Genomic DNA, 16,012 nt, shown 5'->3' on the forward strand with positions numbered 1-16,012 from the left:
AAAAAAAAGAATATGTTTATGTTTCCTCAGTATATTAAGCACTTGCTTTGGTAGACATTCTTGCACAAGGTTTCCTGGTTTGCAGCCTAGGGAAGGCAGCAATGCTCTTTGTGCAGGTGAAATCCACACGAACGCACAAGCACACGAACGCCCACACAGTTCCATTGTAATTGGCTCCTATGTCAATGGATAACAAAGTGCCACAACTTTCGAAAGTTGAATATCTCCATTTATAGATTTCTAGGTGAAAAGATTTTAGTGAATCACAGATGATCACTTGTCCCCATCCCCTTCCTATTTCAAATCCAGAGTGCACATTTTATCTCCCCTTTTAAAATGATGGCACAATAATTATAAAACATGGAGGTTCTCATTTGGATACGTGCATAGAATATACTTTGATTTACTGCCACACATTTATTTTTTTAAAAGGCAAGAATAGAAAGAGCTAGACAATGGAGGTGCTTGTTAAATATCAAATCATTTGGATATTTAAAGGGTGCTTGTCATTTTTTTTAGCCAAGGGAATGTCTATCAATTTTCTTTCAATTTAAGAGCTACTTTAGAACAAAACAGATTATACTTTATTTGAAATACTGTGATCCAGTAAGAAGTCATTCCTGTAAGCCCTGCTGTGTCACCACTGCATGTCTACCGAAGCTGGGTTTCCTCTTTCTTTCATTCTTTCTTTCTTTCATTCTTTCTTCTCTCTCTCTCTCTCTTTCTCTCTCTCTCTCCTTCCTTCCTTCCTTCCTTCCTTCCTTCCTTCCTTCCTTCCTTCCTCCCTCCCTCCCTTCCTCCCTCGCTCTCTCTCTCCCTCCCTCCCTCCCTCCCTCCCTCCCTCCCTCCCTCCCTCCCTCCCTCCCTCCCTCCCTCCCTCCCTCTCTCTCTCTCTCTCTCTCTCTCTCTCTCTCTCTCTCTCTCTCTCTCTCTCTCTCTCTCTCTCTCTCTCTGGCTTGAACTCTGCCTGGGTGCTGTCCCCGAGCTCTTCACTCCAGGCTATCACCCTACCCCTGGGCCCAGGTGTTGTCCCTGAGCTCTTCAGCTCAAGGCTACCACCCTACCCTTGAGCCAAGCCCCACTTACTATTTTCTAGAGGTTAATTGGAGATAAGAGTCTTTAGTTCTTTTGTGCCTAGGCTGGCTTTGAACCTTGATCCTCAGATCTTCCTGAGTAGCTAGGATTACAGGCACAAGCCACTGCGCCCGGCTCTGTGTGATTTTCTGCCCGGCTCTGTGTGATTTTCTTAAAGCAAGTTAAAATTTGCTGTGGTATAAATTTAATTTAATAGACCATCTTGTTTCCCCTAGCATTAGTAATGTATGGGTGGTTTCAAAATATTTCATTTAGTAGGTTCAATTTCCTGAGTTTGGACATAGGTTTATCTTTGAGTTGATATCACCACAATCAAGGTAATAGACGTCACTGCCAAAGATTCCTTGTAGCTCATATTTTTTTGTTTTGTTTTTGGTCTTTTTGAGAATAGATACAGGGACTGGGAGTTTGGCCTAGTTGATAGAGTGCTTGTCTAGCATGCACAAAGACCCAGGTTTGATTCCTTGGTACTACCTACATAGAAAAAGCTAGAACTAGTGCTGTGGCTCAAGTGGTAGAGCTCTAGGCCTTGAGATAAGTATAAGGACAGTGCTTAAGCCCTGAGTTCAAGCCCCAGAACTGGCAAAAAAAAAAAAAAGAATAGATACAATGAGATGGACTCTGTTAGCATATTTTTCAACTGCACAATATCAATTTCGTTTTTGTGCCAGGACTGGGGATTAAACTCAGGGCCTAGGTACTGTCCCTGAACTTTTGTGCTCAAGGCTAGTGCTTTACCACTTGAGCCACAGCTCCTCTACCAGCTTTTTAGTGGTTAATAGGAGATAAAAATGTCATGGATTTTTCTAGCCTGGGCTGGCTTTGAACCATGATCCTCAGATCTTAGTCACCTGAGTAATGCCCAGTTTGTACAATACCTTTATTGTTAAATGTATGCACTGTGTTATAGAGCAGATACATGGAAGTTGATGTAGTTTCCTATCAACTTTGGATGGCTCCACTTAGGTTGGCTACATGGACTTTTCCCTTGAACACACTAGATGAAGTCATACAAGACCAAGAAAGTTGCTTTGTGTTGACAACAATCTTGTCCCATCATGTGTCAAATGACCCAAAGCAAGACACATGTCTCTTTCTGCTTTTTCTCCTTCAAAGTGTGACTTGCTTGCCTTCCTAGGGAAGCTTTTCATAGCAGGTAGGTTTCAGGGCTTTAGTCAGATCTTAAGGCCCCCAGATGCCTCCTTTGGTGGTAAACTCCCAAGATTTTTTCCTTGCAAATGGAGTCCCCAAGACTCTTCTGGGTCATTCAATATTTTCTTAAGGTTGGACATGTGAATGCTTCTGGGTATCAGGTTGCCAGTAGCCCTAACTTTGGTTACTTCACTGGGAAAATAGTGAAAGTAACTTTAACCTCATAAACAAAAGGTAAGTGCAAATGGTGATATGTTAAAAAAAAAAAAGAAGAAGAACCCTAAATTTTATGTTTCCATTCCTTGTAGAACTCTATTTTCTAGAAAGATAAATTTTTTAAAAAAAATGCTGAACTTAATTGTTGGGATGAGCTGGGTTTCAGGAGATTTTGGCACTCAGTATTTACCATTTAAATCATTGCTAGTTGGCATTTATGAGAATGTGACAGTTGCGGCTATGTCTCTGGGCTTTTGAAAAAAAAACAAAACAAAACTTGAGCACCAAATAGTTTTTGAACAGTTGGCTGAGTAGTTCTTGTTTGTACAAGTGACTAAATGCCTCCATTTTCCATTCTCTGAAATGGGGATAATGATGAAACCACACTTGTAAAATCTTTTTTGAGCTCTGTAGATGAAAGGACCTATGTGAGTATAAAGTATTGTTATTAAAATAATAGAATCTCTAATTAAAAGGAATAAGCAATTTAGAGTTCCTTGTAAATTCACTAATCGGTGGCCGTTAAGCTTATTTAGTCTAATAACTTTCTGAGTTTGGGCTCATGCTATGCATGTAGGTACATGTGGTGTTTAGCTGTTCTTTTTGTCTTTATCCCAATCCTAAGCTAGGAGAGGACTCAGACTCTAAATTCAATTTTTACTCAAGGAGAGAGATTGCTATACTTGATTTTAAATTTGTCTCTCTCCATTTCCCAGTAAGCAAACACCATCCTTTCTGAAATATCTCCCTTCTTAACATTTCTTACTTACCCTTCATTTAAATTGAAGCAAGATACTACCAGGAAATCTGACTTAACGAAATATATATCTTGGCCAGGAGTGTGGCCTAGTGGTAGAGTGCTTGCCTAGCGTGCATGAAGCCTTGGGTTTGATTCCTTATTACCACATACACAGAAAAAGCTGGTAATAGAGTTGTGGCTCAAGTGGTAGAGCCACAGCCTTGAGAAAGATCAAGGACTGTGCCCAAACCCTGAGTTCAAGCCCCAGGACTGGCAAAAAAAAAAAAGAAGAAAAGAAAAAAGAAAGAAATGTATTCATTAGGGCTGGGAGTTTGGCCTAGTGGTTAAAGTGCTTGCTTAGCATGCACAAAGACCCGGGTTCGATTCCTTGGTACCACATACACAGAAAAAAGCCAGAAGTGGTGCTGAGGCTCAAGTGGTAGAGCTCTAGCCTTGAGAAAGTCCAAGGACAGTGCTCAGGCCCTGAGCCAAAGCCCAGGACTGGCAAAAAAAAAAAAAAAGAAATGTATTCATTACCTTATGTATGTAACTGTAACCCCTCTGTACATCACCTTGACAATAAAATTAAATTTAAAAATTAAAAAAAAACCCCTGGACACACAGCCTTCCCAAATATTGCACTAAGGTACATGTTTAGTATATTGTTTGTTGAAGGAATAAATGAGGAGACAATTGGTTACGTATCATTTTGTTTCTATGAAGCAAAACAAACCATAATAGAGGAGGTAGTTTAGTCTTGAAGTTTATGGCATAAGCTATGAATTATTCAGATTGAACAATGAGACCCCCCAAATTAAAAAATAGACTTTATGCCTTTGAATATAGGAATGTATCTAATTTATTGTTGCAACATTAGAAATATTGTTCCTTAGTATTTAAAAATATTTTTAGAGCTGCTTTAGATTCACAAAAAAATATGAACTTAAGGCTGGGAGTAGAATTTCCAAGTGTTTTTGTTTTTTTTTTTTGTTTCCATATGTTACTGAATCAGGAAAATACAAGCAATTTATTTATTTAAGTGTAGGTAAAAGCCAGATGTTGGTGACTAATGCCTGTAAAGCTTAGCTACTCAGGAGGCTGATTTAAAGCCAGCCTGGGCAAGAAAATTTATAAGACTTTTAATCTCCAATTAAACAAACACAAACAAACACACAAATAGAAAATGTTAGAAGTACAGACTTGGTTTCAGTGGTAGAGCACTAGCATAAGAGCTCAGGGGCATTCAGGCCCTGAATAAAGCTCTAGGACTAGGCACACACAAAAAAATTTAGATATTTTGCATGTTATAAAGGAGCTCAAGGACCAGGAGTTTAGCCTAGTGGTAGAGTGCTTGCCTAAAATGCACAAAGACCCCGGTTCAATTCCTTGGTACCACATACATAGAAAAAAGCTGGAAGTGGTGTTGAGGCTCAAGTGGTAGAGCTCTAGCCTTGAGAAAGTCCAAGGACAGTGCTCAGGCCCTGAGCTCAAGCCCAGGACTGGCAAAAAAAAAAAAAAATTCCCAAATCCAATCAAATATTCTATTGAGCTCTTTCTTCCAGTTGTATTTTCCTTTTCTTTCTTTCCTTTTATTATTTTAACTTTTAATTTTTTTGTCCTTTATGGGTGCTGTCCCTAAGTTCTTTTGCTGAAGGTGCACTCTAAAACTTTGAGCCACAACACCACTTCTGGTTTTCTGGTGGCTAATTGGATAAGAGTCCCTACATCTCAGCTTCCTGGGTAGCTATGATTACAGAGGTGTCTATTATATTTTTAATGAAAATTTCTTTAGCCATCAAACAATCTGGGTGCTATTGGATCAAACCTGTAATCTTAGCCGCTGAGGAAGTAGAGAGCTGAGGGTTGTTGTTAGAATCCTTCCCAGGCAGAAAAGTTTGAGAGACTATTTTCAAATAATCAAACAAGTTAGATTGGAGATGTGGCCCAAGTAGTAGAGCATGAGCTGTGTGTAAGAAAGCCAAGCAACAGCACAAGTATCTGAAGTAGTAGTGTGTGTGTGTGTGCGCACATGCACACACAGACACACAGACACACAGACATACACAGGTTAACAGAACAGGAAGTTTGTGCCTTTTTCTTTTTGGGGGGTAAAGAATAAGTGTTGTTTATTGAAAGATTCTTTTTTTTTTTTTAGAGATTCAAACAACCATCTCTTTCTTCCTTATGGTCATACAACTTATTTGATTCAAGTTATTTACAGGGACTGATTTTCCTGCTTTATCTTCAAAGATGAGGGAAAATCATATTTATGGTATTATCCGATACCTGCTTTATGTTTCTGTCATTCATTCAATACATTTATTTCATACAAGGCCAAGCCCAGGCATCTGTAGTGAGTTAGGTATAGAGTTTGCAAGTCCAGCAGTTGGTGTGACGATGTAAGTGAAAGGTTTATGAGATGAGGTAGCTCAGACCCAGCTGACCCTGACATGTAGAACAGGGGCTGGTGGCATTGATTATTGGCAGAGTGCTTGTGTAGCATGCATGAGGCCCTGGGTTCCATCTCCAACACTGCAAAAGTCCATGATGAAGCTCCATCATGAGGCTTGATGAGGGAGCAGGTAGCCCAGGAAGGAGGCTTTTAGGAAGAAAGGCTAAGAGGGAAGATGAAGAAGTCAAAGGCACACTGAAAGACTCCGAGCTATTGAAAGCCAACCTAGGATATTTTAAAACTGGATAGCACTAGTCCTTGTCCCTTGGGCATTGACAAATCAAGGACACAGAATGGCTGACAGTGAAACTTGCACAATTTTTTTCACTTGCTGCTGTGATGGTAGCTAATTCACCTTTATGACCTGCCAGCCATCATTGATTTTTTTTTTTTTTTGGTCTTAATGCTGTCTCCTTTGTGAGAGAAACCCATGTTTTTGATGTTGAATTCCACTTGCATTCCTGGAAACCTGCTTGTTTATTTATTAATTTCAGTTCCACTGATGTACATGATTCTCTCTCTCTCTAAATCAACAAATGGTTCTGTGCCAGGCACTGGGGACAGGCAACAGGGCTCAGGGACAACATCGAGGCTACTGATCAGTCCTGGGTGGGGCCTGGAGGGGATGAGGAAAGGGACAGACCTGTGACTTTTAAAGAGGCCCTGGAGCATGTGCATTCATCCGCCAGGACTACATAACACATTATTGTGGACTCGGTGACCTAAACATCAACTGTATATCCTCCTAGCCCTGGAGGCTGAAGTCTAAGAACATTTTTCTGCAAGATTAGTGTCCTCTGACACCTCGCTCTCTTTAGCTTGGGGATGGTCATCTCCTTGCCGTGTCTTGCTACAGTCTAACTTTTATGTGCGTCTTTGTCTCTATTTCCTTTCCTTAAAGGGACACTAATCATGCTGATCAGAATCTCCAAATATTACAGTCACATGCTGAGTTTCGGGAGGTTTGGCCTTGAGTGCATTCATTTCGAAGGTGACACAGCTAAGCTGCCAATAACTTGCAATGCATTTCATATCCTGTTTCTTTGCTGGGATTTCTATGGAAGCCTCTAGAGCATTACATATTCTGTTTCTTTGTTAGGATTTCTATAGAACTTTCTAGAGCATTTCATATCCTGTTTTTTTTTTACTGGGATTGTTTCAAGGGAGTTTCTAGTGCTGGCTCTATTTAGGTTTTGAGAAGAGTCTAGGAGGCGGAAAAGGACTTTCTTCTTTTTTGGCTTTATTAGAAGAAATTCAGTGCCCCACTTATGAAGGCTATAATCAAGGGCTATCAGCAGCAGTGTTGCTTCTCCTGAAGACTTTACCCGCCACCCTCCTTGTTTTAAAATTTTTCTTTCCCCTTTAATGGACTTGTCTTTCAATGTATCTGGCAATTGACTCACTTTATGTATTTGGCTGTCTTCTTCCACTTTACCCCCAAATTCTAGTCCAGGCATTTATACCAACGGACATTCACCATCTTTTCTCCTCCACCTTTTCCCTTTCTATCACCAAGGAAACTTTGCTGGCTACAACTGTGGAGACTGCAAGTTTGGATGGTCCGGCTCCAACTGTGACCGAAGGAAACCCCTGACTGTGAGGAAGGACATCCACTCTCTGACGCCCAAGGAGCGGGACCAGTTCCTGAACGCCCTGGACCTGGCCAAGAAGACGGTGCATCCGGACTATGTGATCACCACGCAGCATTGGCTGGGCCTGCTCGGGCCCAATGGGACCCAGCCCCAGATCGCCAACTGCAGCATTTACGACTTCTTCGTGTGGCTTCATTATTACTCCGTTAGGGATACATTATTAGGTGGGTTTCCCCCTCTTGGCTTCAGGCATACTTGTTAAAAGCTTGTGATTGGGTGGAGGGCATGGGATGGAAAGTCACTTGACTCAAGTTCATGAGCAAGGAAGCAACTCCAAGGCAGGAATCGGTTGGTCTGTGCCAGTGGGTAGAATTACCGAAGATTTGCCTGCAGTTGGAATGGAGATGTCCCTTTTTCTGTGTGTTGGCTGCAGACGTCTCTGGTTGATGTTCTTGGTGCAAAGCCTAAACTGTCCTCTGTGAAGCAATTAATCTTCAAGGTCATGTTCGCTGAAGTGGAGACAAATTCCTTTAGATTCCAGAGGGAGGGGGACTTTAAATCTGGCCATGAAAGGCCTGGGAGACCCCTTCCTCAAATTAGAGAAATTAGCCGAGCCTGTGCACAATTGATATCTATGTCGGAAGTGTGTATCTTGTCACACCAACATCTAGACTTTCCATTAGATAACCCCTTGCAGTCCACATAGGCGCTACTAGGAATCCCTGATTTTATTTTATTTTTATTTTTATCGTTTAAGAAAAGCATACATGGAACCATAGCAAGACAGTTTCCCCTACCTGGCCTTTTGGACTAGGGTGGTATTAGATGCATTAAAAAAGGGCAAAATGAAAGTGATGCTGAGAAAATATTGAGAACCCTTTCAGATTCTAAAATATTTGGTGACTGGATAGGACTGAGAACGGGAGATGGTTTGTTATCAACCACACTAATCAAACAGGTCAGTTATTTATTAGTTGTTACAGGGGAATTGGGAATTACTCTGGATTCTTCTAGCAACTGTTCCTAATTTTAGAGTGCTCTTTTTTGGGGGGGTGGGGGGGTCAGAGAGAATAAAGACAATGGCGCTCACCTGGAGTAGTATGATTCTCACTTAAGGCCTCCCTTCTTAGTGTTTATGGCTTGTTTTCCAGCCTTTGACCCTCCCTTATCATTTTGTGTGGGGAAATTGGAAACTTTAGCTTTAGATAAAAAACGTTTTAAAAACCTTTCTGCCTCCAATAACAGAGACAACAGTTCTGCTCTTGGTATGAGTCTTTTTTTTGTCTTTTAATACCTGCCTCATAGGTAAGCATCTGTCTTTCTTTATTGATAGATAAGGAAAGAGGCTCTTCCGACTATAAACCTTTATAGTTTTCCTGTCATCTTTCTGAGGAATTGTTACTTTATGAGAGGGCAGTCTCTCAAGAGGAAAAGTATAGTTTCTGGTCATATTGAGGAATGAAATTTATATTCATGTCTTTTCAGCTCTCTGAAGCTATTATAGATACTTTGAGAAAGGACTAAAGTTACCTAAAGTTTCTACATAAGCATCTAAAGCTGTTATGAAAGGGAGAAGAAGGATGGAACAGGCAGTAAAGAGGGCATTAAATTGCCCAAAGCATCTCACTAAAATTGGCAGTTCCAGTGGCCAACTAAATTGGTTTGAATGTATTTTTCTCTTTTCTGGTCTCAGCGACTATGCTTGTCAGCTAGTATTTGGAACTGATGGATACATGGGTGGAGAAGAATCTGTGGAAATTACTTTTGATTGAATAAAGACTGCATTAGGACTCTGTGGGGGGTGATAGTGCTATGTAATTATTTAGTTCTGCCCTTCTAAATTTGTGCATTTGTAAGGCACAAATGTCTTTTAAAAGTACATTTCATTTAGGTCTTACTAATCTACAGCATTAGGCACTGAATTTTGCCTTAATGCATTGTTGGTTTAAATTTATATTCTATAAATTCCTTTTGATCCCAGTGGGGGAAAAAGGCACTAGTGGCATATATCTGTTTCTCTAGCTATTCAAGAAGTTGAGATCTAAGGATCAATGTTCAGAGCCAACCTCAGCAGGCAGACAGATCTGTGCTAATCTTATCTCCAACTAACCAGCAAAAAGCCAGAAGTAGAAATATGGCTCAAGTGGTAGAGTGCCAGCTTTGAGTAAGAAAAAGCTAGAGAAAGCTAAGCAAGAGCATAAGACCCTGAGTCCAAGCCCTAGTAACTCCCCTTTCCCCAGCCAACCCCTCCTCCCCAAACATTAAATATATAACAAATCTTTTAATAGGGAAAGTACTTGAACTTTTTTTTCTGGATCCTTGTGAAAAGTCAGATTTTTTAATTGTATTTTGTTGTCAGGGTAATGTGCACAGGGATTACATTGGTCAGGTAGTGGATGTATTACTTCTCGAATATTGATACCCCTTCTCATTTTTTTGTCCCACTTTCCCCTCCTTCCCCCTCCCAATCATCTTGTTTTCCCCTTTCCCTTCCATATTTCAAATCAACCAATAAGTGGATATACAATATACCAAGTAACAAAGTCAGGTAAATTAACCACATGAGATTAACCATAAGGGCAAAAGAAAAGAAATAACTGCACATAGTACATTAAGAACGATAATCACAAGATAAAACTCTTGTATCCATATCTTAGAGTTCATTTTGTTTAGTCTTATCCTATAAGACCCTATGTACATAGTGTTTGAGCTATTGTGATCTTCTGCTAGGAGAATCCTAGATGGAAAAGTCAGATTTTTGAGAGATGAAAGAGATTTTAACTTAAAAAATGTCAGTTGAATTTTTTTTGTCATTCCTGGGGCTTGAACTCAGGCCCTGCACATTGTCCTTGGGCTTTCCTCAAGGCTAGAGCTCTACCACTTGAGCCACAGCACCACTCTGGCTTTTATATGTACGTATGTATGTATATGTACTGAGGAATCGAACTCGGGTCTTTGTGCATACTAGACAAGCACTCTACCACTACGTCAATCTCTTGGCCCTTGAAATTCCTTTTTTTCTTCATTTCTTTAAAAAATTGTAATTAATAGAGGGTTACATTATATTCACCAGATAGAAGGTGCATTACTTCACAAATATTGATACCCTTTCTCATGTCATGGTCCTCATTTCCCTCCCCCCCCCCCTCCTCTCATCTTGATTTCCACCCTTCCCTATGCTATTTCACATAACCAATTAAACATATATAAAATATATCAGATAACAAGGTGAAATATTGTAACAATATGAGATAACCAAGGGAAAGCAAAACAGATGAGACATAACATAGTACATTAAGGACAACAATCACTCATTATATGGCTTTTGTTTCTATATCTTGGAGGTCCTTACATTTAGGGTCATACTATATGGCCTTATGTATCTAGATTTTTGTTCTATTGTGACTCTCTGCTATGAGAGCCCAACGTTTCTACTGATTATGACAAATGAGGGAAACCATTGAGCCTATGTTCCTTTGAGTCTGGCTTACTTCACTTAATATGATTTTTTCCAAGTCTTTCCATTTCCTTACAAATGGGGCAATATTGTTCTTTCTGACAGCAGCATAGAATTCCACTGTGTATAAATACCACATCTTGTTGATCCACTCATCAACTGAGGGACATCTGGGTTGTTTCTTGAAATTCTTTTGTCATGATATTTTTTTCGAAACTAACTTCATCATTATTATAGAGGTGATGTACAGAGGGGTTACATTTACATGAATCAAGTGATGAGTACCCTTCCTTTTGTACGGTGTCTTCTTCTCTGTGATTCTTTGGCAGTCCCTCCCTCCTGTCTCTCCTCTTGAGTTGTATTGTTCACTTCCATTGTTAACTTCATTGCTGCACTTTTTCACCCTTTTCCCCTTGAGTTCTGTACTCTTCCCCCACCCTCCCAAAGAATAAAATGGTTTGTTGCTTTTGAAGACACAAATAACCTTTATTTTATCATCATGAAGTTATTGGCTGTAGAGACATATCTTAGGCAAGGTTTGCTATTTTAAATATTCTCTTCTGTGATCTTTAATGTTTCCCAATTGCTTTAGGACCAGGCCGTCCATATAAGGCCATTGATTTCTCACACCAAGGGCCTGCCTTTGTTACCTGGCATCGCTACCATTTATTGTGGCTGGAAAGAGATCTCCAGGTTGGTCAAAACTATACATTGAATATTCTTAACTGAAAAATACATATTGTACAATGTGATATTTGGATGTATATGTCTTGGTGTTCATAGTGAAGTAACAATTAGTTATAAAAGGTATCATGCTCAACATCTCACATAAGTCACTTAATATGTGTGTATTTTAAGAGTGTCTAAAATCTACTCTTTTGGCAAATCACCAGAATGGTACACAAAATATTACAAACAGTAGTCCTCATGTAGTATATGTGGTTGCTAGACTGACTCATCTTCTAACCTCCCTTCCTGATTTCTAGCTATTAGATTCCACATTTAAGTGAGATCATGTTGTATTTATTCAGTATGTGTTTATATCTGATTAATTCCATTCAGCCTTGTATCTCCTAGTTTCACCTATTTTGTTGCAAATGACAGGATTTCTCTCCATACTGCATTCATCTGTTTGGTGTTGCTCATTTGATGCATTAACGTTCCTAGGCATTTGATGGGGACACCAGTCTTTGCTTATCTGCCTTCTTGTTGTATCTGCTGCATAATCAACAGACTGTACCTGCCCTTTGCTTTTAGCGACTCATTGGTAATGAGTCCTTTGCTTTGCCTTACTGGAACTTTGCCACTGGGAGGAATGAATGTGATGTGTGCACAGACCAGCTGTTGGGAGCAGCAAGACAAGATGACCCAACTCTGATTAGTCAAAACTCAAGATTCTCCAGCTGGGAAATTGTCTGCAACAGGTAATGACATATATGCTACTTAGGAGAGACTGGCTTGTCTTATGTCAGAGGATTGGCATTAGATTCCCTTATTTCTGTTTTCTCTGATGTACCCGGTGGACATGTTTCCATGTAACAATTTTCCAGTGGGATGTGGCATTTTTACATCTTGCATTTTTTAATAAAAAAGTAAGTGTGAGCTACCAGCATCTGGTTACTTTGTGTGTGTGTGTGTGTGTGTGTGTGTGTGTGTGTGTGTGTGTGTATGTGTGTGTGTATGTGGTGGCACAAGGGTCTTCAAGTCCTTGCTTGGCTTGTTTTGCCTTCAACTGGCATTCTCCCACAAGAGCCATGCCTCCAGTGTATGCTTCTTCATTTAAAAAAAAAAGTGTTTTTATTTTAATAATACTATAATTTCCCTCCAATGTTCCATGTTTGTATTATTCATTTTAAACAATAAAAGCTCTAAGTATTGTGTAAAAAAAGTGTTTTTTAGAATTATGTAAATCATAGGATACAGTGTAATGCTTCAGTACATAGATGTAGCGTGCAGTAGCCAACCAATAGCAAGCAGCAATATTTATAAACCTTTCCTGTAATTTCATTTGGTTTACCCTGTGCGCTTGAAATGGCTCCCTTCATCTACATAGCCATTTCCACCACAGCTGGCTGGGCTCTGTTTTTAGTCACACCAGATTCCAGTAACACTGTAGGAGTCACCATCTTGCCTTCTAGATCCTGTCGTTGTCTTTTCAGTGGAATAGGATTATTGTCTCCTTTATTGCTGCATTCACATTTTATATGTCTATAGTTTTCAAGTGTCCATGATTATTTCAAGAGTAATGTTTCACCACCTGTCTTGACTCTTGTAAGGTAAACAATAAAGATGTTTATTATGATGATCCTTATTGTAGCCTGGGTCCAAGTCGATAACACCAATGAAGATGTATTATTTTAAATCTTCTAAATCTTAGCTTGGATGACTACAACCGACGGGTCACTCTGTGTAACGGAACCTATGAGGGGTTGTTGAGAAGAAATCAAGTGGGAAGAAATGGCGAGAGATTGCCAACCTTCCAAAGCATTCAAGACTGTCTGTCCCTCCAGAAATTTGACAATCCTCCTTTTTTTCAAAACTCTACTTTCAGCTTCAGGTTGGTGCTCTGAGCTCTTCTACAATACCTAACATTTCACATTTGTGTTTTAAGTAGACTGGAGAGAACTCTAGGCATTGGAGATATACAAAGCTAAGAAATGTAAATGTGCTTAATAAGAGAGATTAAAGGATTCATGTCAGGAAAGCCTTCAACACACCTATAACTAATAGTGTGGTTTTGTCAACTTCTAACCAGACTATTGAAAACCATTTTTGTTTTGATAATTTTGACATCCATATACATGTTCTCTTTGAACATTTAAAGTGTAGTACTTTAAAAATGCACATGCTCTTTGCTGATTGTATTTTATTCTGGTAGTAGAAGGACTTGAACTCAGGCCCTCATATTTGCTGGGTAGGCAGTCTATCATTTGAGCTATAACCACAGCCCTGTTTAGCTTTTATTATTTTTCAGATAGGGAGGGTCTCAGTTTTTCCCAACACTGACTTCAAACCACAAGTTTTCTATCTATGCCTTCCACATAACTGGAATTACATTCACATGCTACCATGTTGGCATGTCTTGGTTAAGATCTCACTAATTATTTGTCTGTGTTAATCATAAACTATGAACCTCCCAATCTCTATCTTCTGAGTAGCTGAGATTAGTCATATGCCACCCTGCCAAGCCTTCTTTCTTATTTTTTAATGTTGACATTAAAAGTTTATCAACAGTCATCTTTAATATGAGGATTATCTGAACTCTACAAAGTTATACAGACTAACTTCAATTCAAATTAATGCACACTAATCATATTCCTATATCCAAAATTTAAAGGCCAATGATTATTTTTCTCCCACCCAAGAAAGAATTTTGAGGAATATGTATAGAAGAAACAATGTTTTAATCAGGGTGAATGGGGCTTACCAAGAGGGGTGGTGTCTAGAATTGTACTTGGCTGTATAGTCCCCTTCCCCTCCCTGTTAATTATATAACTTGCAGGTAGGGGCAAGGTACAGAAGTTGTGCTAATTTTAGCAGGGTTTGGAGTGTGTGCTCACAACCCTCAAGGTTGGGGTCAGTAGTTGGTAAAGAGTGACATTTAAGACTGCTTTTTATAAAGGAACGTACATTAAAACTCATGGTATTTCCTTTAGATTTAAGTTAGGAGTATGTTCCCAGACAGCAATTTTTGGTATTATTGGAGATAGCGAATATCCTATGGAGATGCCATATGATGACTGAATATGTTCAGAAGTAGCATTGAGTAGGTGCTCCCTTCCCTGATAGAAGATTATCATTGAGTTTCTTTTACGTGGGTGGGGGGTGCTGGCACTGGGGCTCGAACTCAAAGGCCTGGGTACTGTCCCTTAGTTTTTTCATTCAGGACTGGGGTTCTACCACTTGAACCAAAATTGCACTTCCATGGGGGCAAACTCTTAGTTTAGCTAGGACCCAGCCTGGAGCCAATAAATAACTTTAGTCAGGTTTTTGTCGGTTGTTATTGATATGCTGGCTTCTCTCAGGAATGCCCTGGAAGGCTTTGATAAAGCGGATGGAACACTGGACTCTCAAGTTATGAGCCTACACAATTTGGTCCACTCTTTCCTGAATGGGACAAATGCTTTGCCACATTCTGCTGCCAATGATCCTGTTTTTGTGGTATGTTCAAAGATGCAGAAAAGATGAAAAAAATTGTAGAAAATATATTGGATCAATTTGTTTTTAAATAATCAGAGCTTGGTACTGATTTATCCTCTGTCAACAATGTGATGTCTGCACATGCAAAATTACTTTTAACCCACACCCTTGGGATGGCTGGATAGCATTTGTATGCTCTGTGCGTCAGGGATGGTTGCTTCTAGATGATCTTGGACAGAAGTTTACAATCCAGAGGTGAATCACAAATTAGTACAATGATATCATAATTTACCATGAAGTTCTAGAGGAACTTCATGGTTTCTTTTTGTCCCTTGCCCTTCCTTCCTTCCTTTCTTCCTTCCTTCCTTTCTTCCTTCCTCCTTCCCTCCCTCCCTCCCTCCCTCCTTCCTTCCTTTCCCCCTCCCTCCATTCCTCTCTCTCATTCTTTCTTCTTTCTTTCTCCCCTTTATTCTTCTCTTTCTCTCTTTTGTTCTTTCTCCTTCCTTCCTTCCTTCCTTCCTTCCGTCCGTCCGTCGTCTTGATTTCTTTCTTTCTTGGCAGTACTGAGCATTGTCCCACCATTTGAGCCATGCCTCCAGTCCTTTATCTGCAGGTTATTTTTTATCTAGGCCAGACTGAACCATAATCCTCTATCTACAGTTCTCACATAGTGGGGTGAAAGGTATGACCCATATGTAGTACCATGTCCAATTCTTGGTTGAGTTAAACTATCATGAACTTTTTTCCTAGGTTGGCCTGGGACTATGATTCTTCTAGCTCATTCTGCCATGAGCCGTGGTGACCAGCAGCGTTTGGTTCTCTAACCTGCCAAGTATAATCAACTACTTTGGTGTGGTTGAGTCCCATTTCTACAAAAGGAAAATTAGATAAAAATTGATTGTAGAAGTGTAAACTTTAGCATTGTAAACTATTCTAGTTTTGAAGATAGATCATCCAGATTGGGGTCATGTTGTTTGGAAGCCTTTAATTAATGTCATCCAGCCAAAACATTTTTTTTCCTAGTCCTGGGGCTTGAACTCAGTGCCTGGACACTGTCCTTGAGCTTTCTCCAGGCTAGTGCTCCACCATTTGAGTCACAGTGCCACTTCTGGCTTTTTCTGTGTATGTGGCACCAAAGAATCAAGCCCAGGGCTTTGTGTATGCTAGGT

The 16,012-nt window shown here is 39.8% G+C and overlaps 1 protein-coding gene across 1 annotated transcript in view; it reads left to right on the forward strand.

The window, feature by feature from the left end:
• Positions 1 to 16,012, forward strand: part of Dct (dopachrome tautomerase) — a 33,693-nt gene that overhangs the window by 2,004 nt on the left and 15,677 nt on the right. Inside the window, exons 2-6 of the mRNA XM_090341971.1 lie at positions 7,171 to 7,470; positions 11,296 to 11,396; positions 11,961 to 12,127; positions 13,081 to 13,260; positions 14,729 to 14,864. Coding sequence (XP_090198097.1) covers positions 7,171 to 7,470; positions 11,296 to 11,396; positions 11,961 to 12,127; positions 13,081 to 13,260; positions 14,729 to 14,864 — 884 coding nt within the window. The remainder of the gene's footprint in view (positions 1 to 7,170; positions 7,471 to 11,295; positions 11,397 to 11,960; positions 12,128 to 13,080; positions 13,261 to 14,728; positions 14,865 to 16,012) is intronic.

Source organism: Megascapheus bottae, chromosome 11, assembly GCF_031878675.1.
Source record: "Megascapheus bottae isolate mThoBot1 chromosome 11, mThoBot2.hap1, whole genome shotgun sequence".
Classification (NCBI taxonomy): domain Eukaryota; kingdom Metazoa; phylum Chordata; class Mammalia; order Rodentia; family Geomyidae; genus Megascapheus; species Megascapheus bottae.